General features: G+C 36.6%; 1 protein-coding gene across 1 annotated transcript; it reads right to left on the bottom strand.

Annotated features, from left to right (window-relative positions):
• Positions 1–437: 437 nt before the first annotated feature.
• Positions 438–9078, bottom strand: LOC132703195 (bromodomain-containing protein 8-like). The gene is made up of 3 exons (XM_060672323.1): positions 8579–9078; positions 6322–7044; positions 438–3310 (listed from the first exon to the last, which is right to left on the bottom strand). Exons 1-3 carry the CDS (start codon positions 8973–8975, stop codon positions 1782–1784), a joined length of 2649 nt encoding a protein of 882 aa, XP_060528306.1. The 5' UTR covers positions 8976–9078; the 3' UTR covers positions 438–1781.
• Positions 9079–9587: the final 509 nt, after the last annotated feature.

Here is a 9587-nt window from a genome sequence, read left to right as displayed (position 1 = left end):
TTTCAAAGAGTCTGATTGATAAGGAAATAAAAGGGAGAAGGTAGAAAGTAGTCAAATGATCTATTTGGCTCGTTTTCAGTATTTTATAGGGTTCATCTTATTTTATCATTTATTCCTGCCATTATCTTCATCTCTTCATTTGTCATACCCACTTAATCGAGTGAATTTCATTAAGTGTTTTTGTATCATTTTTGGGATTTTTTTTGTGTCAAATTTCACTTCACTTTAATTTCAGGCTTGAAAGCAGTGTCCAAATGAAAATGTTCAATCCAACTCGTGTAAATTACCCAAAGAGTAAAACAAACTTCACTTTCCCTAGTTGATTTCTATGAACTCGGGTTTATCACCAATTCATATAAAAACTAGAAGGTCAAACCTGTATTAACCAACCAAAAACGTCAGTGGGTAAAAAATATAACACCAAAAACATAACTAATAATTTATTTTCACAAAGCGGCAATGTACAGGGTGATCCATTATACATGTTACTTCCTCCCCCCTCTCGCTTTATTTTCCATTTTCGAAAAAAAGTTTAATGCGACGTTGTAGATTTTAATATATAGATTTAATGCTATATACTTATTTATATAGAAAAAAAACATAGCATAGGAACGTTATATTTATTTTAAATTGGAAATCCTCTATATTATTTCATAAAGAGAAACCTACATTTACCCCACGTCCTTTTTTAATTACGACAATTGTGGTATGTTTTGAATATTATAATTGTTTAAAAATCGTTAAAAGAATGATGTTTTCACTTGACGAAACATTCCGAAATATTATCACTGTATATAAAAAAATGTAAATAGGGTGACACGCAATTATATGGAAATACACAAGGAATTCCAAAATGACATTCAAGCGCACTTATACGACATTTCAAAGAAAGCAAACTATCAAGAGAAAATTTAGTCAGTGCGTTCTAAATCCTGATTAATAATTATATATCCTTAGGTAGGTTTGTTAAACAACTATCCACTATTTTTAATAAAATTTTATTTATTAACAAATCTACCTGCAACGCACCAGGGTTGCCCAAAACTTACACTACTTACACACTTAAACGTTTGGTGTGGCTTAATAATAACTATTTTTTATAAGTCGACGATGACTGGAGAGAAATCTATTTGCGGGGATGTTATAAAAAACATTTTATCAAACATCGGATCAATGAACTAGCGGAAATTATATACCAACAGGATGGCGCCCTTCTCAAAATGTTGCTCCGATGGCAGATTATTTAAATAATAGATTGGGCAATGCGGTACAATATTATGGCCAGCCAATAGCCCAGATCTTTCTCTTTCAGATACTTTTTGCGAGGGCTTATAACTTATTTTGGGCAACATAACAACATAGGTGACATTAAAGGAATAATTAGAAGTAAAATAAAGAATATTAATTAGTTATATCCTGACTAGATATTTGATTAAAGCTTTAGATAAGTTAAAAAGAGGGTATCAACGACTTTATTTCTGGCAAATTCCCGCCTTATGGCAAAAAAAATCAGGATAAAAGGATCTTCCTTTTTATGATATAATATCGGGCTTCCAAGTAAAAAAAAAAACACTTTGACATATTATGCTTGGCACACCTTGTATATAAATAAGTATATTACATTAATGTACATATTAAACTTTTTTGTGAAATACAAAATAAAAAAGTTAGAGGGGGGTAACATTCATACAGGCCCCACACGCCTTTGTCACTCTCCTCGCCCCTCAGAAGAAATCCTTAAAATTCAACACCCCCTCCGGGAGATACCTAAAACCGTAATGCTAATCCTCTTTTCTCTTCTTATTCTTCATGTTCTCTTCGGTGGGCCTCTTCCTCTTCGTTCCCGATTCGCTGGTACGCGTCTCCCGCCTTAAAGGCACGTTCACTTCGCCCTGCGCCTGCAGCAAAATTTCAATTGGATGTATGGACTCCTGCTGCATTTGCGTAGCCATATTGTAAATAGTATCATTGGTCTTATTGTACATGATGGCGTTTGTGAACATTAGCATCACGTCCCTCTTGAATTCCAACGAGGTCCGTATCACTCCGCTGTCAATATTTTTCTTAATCGTCTGCAGGTCCATCGGTCGATATACGACGCTGCTATAGCCAGGCGCCTGATCTTCCGTAATCGGCTTCAAGAACAACGACGCGTACTTGTTGGACGCCAAACGGTTGTAGACGAGCATTACCGATTTCTTCCAATTGCGATGCTCGCGATCGTCTTCGTAAAAAGCGCCGCTGGACGCCGGCGAGTTGGGAAACGAGTCGACCGGCGTCCCTGGAGTGGAGACGCGCCTTTTGCTCCCTTTCACCTGCACGTCTTCCTCTTCTGTCCACGGGCTGCTCGATCGATCATTTTCCGGCCTTAGCCGCGCCTTGAGGTGCTTCTTTTCCTCGTCTGCGACGTCCCCTTCTTCTAACTGGGCTTTTTCTATGGCCAGTAACATGTCGAAACCTTTCTCCTCCTTCTTTTTCGTCCTTGAATAATCTCTCTTCGTCTTTCCCGTTTTGTCTATCTTAACTTCCATATTCATCGAGTCGTACAGATCCTCGTTGAACTCCTGGATTGGCGGCGCGCTTACTTCTTCTTCTTCTTCTTCGGGCTCCTCCTTGGTGGTGATTTCGGGCTCGGGCTTGGGCGGTTCGTTCTCAACCACATTCACTTCTAATGAAATTTTATCGTCCATGATCAAAGCGACTTTCTCCTCGGTCTCTTCCTGAAATTCGGCAACGTTCTCTACGACAGCACCCTCCTCTTCCTCCTCCGCCTTCGTTTCCTCCTTGACTTCGGGCGGAGCTTCATCGTTCGTTAACTCCTCCGGCATTTGCTCCACGTTGGTCTCCTTGGAAGAGTGCACTATGTCCTCGATTTGAGCTTTGTTTAACTCCTTCTCGCTACCGATTTCCTCAGTGATCACCTCCACGATCTCCACGGAGCCAGGCAGGTTGTTTTCTGCGCTCTCCTCGATTTGTTCCTCGATTTTCTCCTCAGCGGGAGCATCTTCGACTGACTTCTCCGCTTCCTTCTTTTCTTCGATCTTCTTGAACGACTGCTGTTGGTACAACGGTGTGTAACTTGCGCTGTCCTGCTTCGCCGACGGCTTGACGCCGCTATCGAAGATAACGGGGTCTTCTTGAAACTCGAACGGGTCTACGGGGGCGGTGGCCGGCGGTAGAATCGGCGCGGCCGCTTGTAATTCGGTGCTTTCAAGCAGCTCGGTTTCTTCTTTCGGAATCGATTCTGCAATTTCCGGTACTTCTTCTTCGTCTTCCAGGTCCTCTAGTTCCAAGTTGATGTCGCCGTTACCTGTACCGAACCGTTACGATAAAAAAGTGAAGGGTTTACTTCTTTTTTTTCTAAACCCCCACTTAATCAATAAAAATAAAAATCGACATGTTCCATCTACCTACTTAAACAACAAACAACAAATAATAGAATAGAAATTTTCCTAAAAATCCAACATAAAGTTGAAAAACATAGTCTTAGAGTTCTCCAAACGATGTACCGTTTTTACGACATAATCCGGTATTTCACTTTGGTAATTTTTTATGAAGGTCTAACCGCAGGCCTACCTCGCTTGGGTTTCTCTTTGTAACCCTGAATAGATTCGCAATTCCACAATAACATTCCAGAACCGTACTTCGATACGCATACAAATGTTGAAAGCTGACTGACGGATTGGTGTAGAGTTTCATTGGTGAGATTCCTCGATTATTTATATAAAATAATGTTAGATTATTTATATAAAAAAAGTTATTCTACATCAAAATAATTAATATCGCCACTGAATTCATTCCCCACATTAATAATTAATTCTGGCACTAGTCGACTTCTGTAAACATTTTCTTCTTCGATGACATGTTCTACACATTTTTCCAACTAGAAGTAGCTATTTTTTCTAATTAATTCTATTGCCAGAACTAAATTTCGGCGAGGTGTTGTTTCTTCTTAAACTGGGTTTCAGTTGTCCCCATATCAGTCCTATTGGATTAAAATTGCAGTGATATGGTGGAACACGGACAACTTAGAATCCCCGCTCCATGGCCAACTTGTCCACATCATACTTCTTATGAAACGTTCCCGTCCTAAGAACTTCCAATAACTGCCTCTTTGTGTAGGAATTCTCAAAATACATTTTCAAGCAAAAAATTTTGAATGACTTGTTTTGTCGATGATAAATTCGGTATTTTTTCCGCTTGCGTAGAATGGTAGCTGGCGTTGTCCATCACGACAACACTGTTTTGTGGAACATTAGTAAGCAATTTTTCAGAAAACCATTTTTCAAAGATGTATACTGTCATGTTTTCTTGGTAGTCAACCTTTGCTTCTTTGACATCTTTTGTAGAATGCAATAAAGCTTTATCTACAAAACCAGCTTCAGAGCCCGCATGTACCATAATAATTCGTTTTCCCCGTGAGACTGGCGCATCCAACGAACATTTCCTGTTGTTACCATCAAGTCCATCCTTTCTTGACGTTATCGAGGCTATCAAACCAGGTCTCATCTAAATATGTTATGGGAAAATTTTTAGCACGAATTTCGTGGATTTCTCTCAAATATCCTGTCCTGCACTCCGAAATTCTTCTTGAGAACAAAACTCTTATTGATGGTTTTGTAATAAAAACCAATTCTTCGTACCAACGCACTCTTGGCAACAATCGATATTCAAAATACCACGCAACTCTTCATGTAAAGTTTTAATTGTTAAAACAATACTCTTCTGATACGCATTATATATCAATCGTCTCACTATTCCGACATGCTGCGTGTCAGTCAAATAGACTTTGCGGTAACCCACGATCTTTCCGCGTTTTTCTACTGTGGCATACGGAGTTTTAGTCATCTCGGTCATTAACTTTTTGGCTCCACTTTCCCCAGATGTCGATTTCAGAAACAGAAACACATTTAAAATTATAATTATGCCATGGACCACAATCTCAACTTCTTCGTAGCTAGGCATCGCAAGTGACTAACAAAATTGAATAGTTGGTATGAAATAAATTGTAATAAAATGTATATGGTACCTCAATAAAAATGGCACACTGAGTCTTGAAAAAAAATTGAATAAGAGTAAGTTGGTAATTACTAATTACAAACACAAGACGGAATAGAAATAACTTCAAAGCTTCGACGGGTAAGAAAATACTGTTTCATAAAATTGACAGGGTAAACATCCATTATAACTCAATTATCTACATAACATTTTATGTTACTTTCCTACGAAAATATTTTAGAGTCATTATGTTAAGCTATTAAATTGTAAATCAGTTTAAGCTTTCAAATTTAACTTGAAATTAAGCTACCTCAATTGGGGTCTGTTTTAGGAAGATTTATAAAAAGCACTCTAATATGAATTAATACAACAATTTAACAACGAAAATTTCCCTACTCTTAAAATACAACAGCCTGCACGGCACAGTTCTTGTCGGCTAAGATCTGGCTAAGATCGGCTGAAAAGAATGGCCCTTTCCGCTTTACAATAGGCGACTCATTCCGAAGTCAAAATCATAAAAGGTTGTAAAAACGGTATATTGTTTGGAGAACTCTACCTTGAGGGTCGAGAGGTCACTAAAATTAATTAAACTGTTCAAATTATAAGCATATCCTTTTTTTGTCATGTCAAGATACGTCTTATTTGTCTCATGAGTTTTATTTGTATTAGAAACCAAGAAAGGAGTAGTTCTGGGCAAAAATAAACCTTGAAAGAAAGGAAGATTATTAAATAAAAATGAAAATGATCGTAAATCGGCCATATGCACCGCCATGTCAAATCTGACGAAAGAAATGACGTCACCGCGAAGCCACGCCCTGTTTTTACACGGCCCACGTACTTTAATTTATTTAAAAGCGTTAACGTTCCACAAAAAAAAATTGAAATTTTGTATCTGGTTATAGAATATGTTCTAGTTTCTTGGTTCACCTTTTATAAAAAATTATGTTCACATGTAAAAGACCATAGAAGGAAAATTCTCATGTAACATTTTGGACAAAAAAGTAATGTTTTTGTACATATTGTTAAAATTATAGGAAAATTATTAAAATTCCACTTTTGTCCAACTTTGGGCTCCGCCATCTCAATCTCGAAAACTGGCCATGAGATCGAATTAGACCTAGGAAGACATTTATTCAGAACGTCAAGGACTACAACATATTATTTTCATTTTGAATTATCTGAAAGTCAAGCACTAAGAAGCATGTCTTTACTAAACTGTTTTGCCATTTTTATAGTGGATGCAGTTTATATAATTTTCTAGCAGACTTCTTTGACCTAGGGCTTCAAAATTCTTTTTTTGTTTTTTAATTAATCGAATCTTACCGTCTAGTTGCAGATGCTGCTCAGGATCCGCTACTATATCTTGAGCATTCTCAATTATTTCTGAAATTATATCATCCACTTCTTCCTTTTTAATCTCGGGCAACGGCCCGTCCTGCACAAGTATGCTATTTGCCAAATCGTCAATTTTGAGATTTGGCAAGTGAGCATCGTCTAACAAGTCGGGCGTTACTGTATCTTCGGAGGTAACCGGTTCTTGACCGATAGCCGAACTAACTAAATGCTGAAGGCCGGGCGACACAGTCACGCCCGTCGAAGAGTTTAGTAAACTTGCAATCGTTGGATTTTGATTGGGCTTGGTTATGGCTGTGTGCAAAATGGACGACGACGCGTTCTGAACTTGTGACGGCGATTTCAACAAACTCGTAAGCAGAGGTGACAGCGCCGGCTTGTTAGGCTCCTGTGCCTGTTGGATTATGAATTGTTGCTGAATTTGTTGGTGCTGCACAGTGGGCGATTGCTGCTGATTAGCACCGTCGCGGATGTCTCCATCAGAAGGGTTTTCCGTGACGTCAGAGATTTTTCGTTTCTGACCCGCGACTTGGTACTGGGCTTTCGTCGGTCGCCAAGTCCTTTCGATTTCCTGTTTCCGTGCCTCCCTTTCTTTCAACCAGTGAGCGTGGGCCTGAGCCTCTTGCTCACCGCGTCGTTCTTCGTCGTCGATTTCTTTGCACCATTTGTCGAGCTGCTCTTCGGAAACTTTTCCTAGGAAACGTGTCTCTCTAAATACCGCGTGTCTCAGTACGAGCATTCCGTACCGCATTGCCCGTACTTAGGCAATGAGGTACAGGAGATGTTAGGGAAATGAATAGTCCTAGATATTTGAAAACAATATTATTAGGTGAATCGACCAAGCGAAATTATTTTCCAGTTTTTGAGACGGTTTTAACAAAAATTTCTAACATTAACCAAGATTAGTACTATTTTAATGCTGAGCAAATTTAAATTATTTTTTAATGCTGCTTGCTTTACCTCTGCAAGCAAGTAATGCTGGGTTTTCGAATAATTTTTTCTTTATCCTACCCTACAATATTAATAAAAGAACTTAATACTCAACAAAAAACTTGCAAATTTTGAAAATATTCCCCTAAATAAAATGCTAATTTATTATTAAGGATGCTAAACAGTATTAAAAATCAAAATAAAATGTTAAATAACAACATTTTTTATAATACTTTCTAAGGGCACCAAATTACCCCGTATATGACAGTACTACGTTTACCACTTATTTTTTCATTAAAACTTAATTTTAATCACTGACTGACTGAATGACACTATAATATTTAAGTAGTAAAATGTGGAAAACCATTTAAAAAATGAATGAAACATATCTTTTGACTGATATAATAAATTATAATTATCCACCTAGTGGCAATGTAAGCAATCGCAATCGCATCACATATCAAAAATGATAGCCTTGTAAAATCCCTTTCTAAGTAAACTTGGGGTTTACTAAAATGCGTTAAGTCTTTTTCGAGATATGAACATCCCCCTCCCACTTTTCTCGCAGAGATATAACAAACAGCGTTGAATAAAAAAGATTTGAATTTGTGACAGCTTTCAAACCGTACTCTCTACCTATGGTTAAAATAAGAAACCGTTGCAAAAAACGAATTTACAAATCATTAGCACCGACCGTTTTGCACAGGCTGTGTTTAGGAAAACTTATATTTTTGCTGTCTCCATCACTAAAGCAAAAACTAAAAAATAGGATTATTTATAATTTTTGTAAGATAATTATTTGTTTGATGTCATTTAAAACACAAACACCAAAAATATAAAAGTTACATTTAAAAACTTGTTTCATTGACACATAAAAAAATAAATATTAATTTATAACAATTAGAAAATAAATATATATAAAATTAAAAAATATTTAAATTATTACTATTATTAGATTAAATTAAAGGAGCATTCAAAACTTAAATCAGTATATCAAGTTTACAATGTTAATGTTAAACATGAAAAGAAGAAAAAAAATATAAAATATAAAAATAATAATATATATAAAAAAACATAATTATGATTTCCATCGCATGTAAATTTCTTGGAATGTACATAAAAACAGATTTGGCAAAATTAACTTTGAATTTTTATTATGAATGATTATTTTTTAATGAAATTATGGATTTTATAAATTTAGTAACACTAGTGTTGAAATCAACTTTTAGAAAAATTGGCAACTTTGATTTTATTAAAGCAAGCTATGAGATTTATAAACCATCACCCTTACACAGACCTGATTGCAACAAAACCATATCCTCTTGCAATTTTCGATACTCCGCCTTCTCTTCAACTAATAACATTTTTAATTCCGCTTGCCGTTCGGCTATCAGACGCCTCAATATATTTTCAGCCGGTGTTTCGGCTACGTTTTCGGGACCCGATGTTCTTTTCTTACGTTTGGGAGTATCAACTGTGCTTAACAGAGCCCCGTACTGGGCCGCACAATTTTTCTGATGAAACCAATCGGCGGGTCTATTTGGATCACCAAACGGTTTTAACGCCCGGCTGACGGACATCCAATTCTGGTCTCCGCTTCGAGCTACCGCTGATGCTAAGCAAAGCTGCTCCCTAATCGACCATTTATCCAGTGGTTCCCTTTTGAGTTGCAAGCGTTCTTGTATGGAAGACATGTTATGCGGTAAGTCAAGACAAGTATTACTTTGTTAGGTTTTTAATCTTGAAGTCATATAATTGGAAACAAAAATAATACAGCCTCTATAGGTTATGTTACTGTTTCTTCTTCCTCTTTTACTTCTGTTGGCCAAGACTGCTAGGATCATTCGGCCAAAGTTATTGTTTAGATCATAAAAAACTGCTTCTGACAAGGGCTTAGTAAAACTGGCCCTGATGATTTGCCCATTTACGTTGTTTTTTGACGTTAATAATAGTTCAGAGAATAAATACCTTGTTTAAACGTAATTTGATGCAATTAATTGGGCATAACAGAATTTCATTAAAACAGTTACCTGCTGTTGCAATTCAACCCAAAGTCCTGGAGATACGATGCAATTTCTACTTCCATTCCTGCATGTATAAATTACAATAAATTTGAGAAATAAAATTACCAATTACCAAATTCCAAAATTTCTGCGAGTAAATCAGCACAAAGCATTTGTTTTCATTAACTTATAGTTTTAACCACGATGATAAATGTAAATAATTCACGAAAAATTACTATTAAAAGTATAGATACTTTAATATAAAAAAAAACATTTAGTTCCACTTTTTTAAAGCTATGGGAG

This window comes from Cylas formicarius, unplaced genomic scaffold, assembly GCF_029955315.1.
Source record: "Cylas formicarius isolate icCylForm1 unplaced genomic scaffold, icCylForm1.1 PGA_scaffold_10__41_contigs__length_53128322, whole genome shotgun sequence".
NCBI classification, from domain to species: domain Eukaryota; kingdom Metazoa; phylum Arthropoda; class Insecta; order Coleoptera; family Brentidae; genus Cylas; species Cylas formicarius.
This window is presented reverse-complemented; position numbering and strand designations above follow the sequence as displayed.

Excerpts from the sequence above, each read along its gene's own strand:
- LOC132703195 (XM_060672323.1), bottom strand. The coding sequence starts at position 8,975 with ATGTCTTCCATACAAGAACGCTTGCAACTCAAAAGGGAACCACTGGAT. Across the intron at positions 7,045-8,578 it reads TATGGTTTTGTTGCAATCAG|GAAAAGTTTCCGAAGAGCAG; the intron begins GTCTGTGTAAGG and ends CACGTTTCCTAG. Across the intron at positions 3,311-6,321 it reads GCAGCATCTGCAACTAGACG|GTAACGGCGACATCAACTTG; the intron begins GTAAGATTCGAT and ends GGTTCGGTACAG.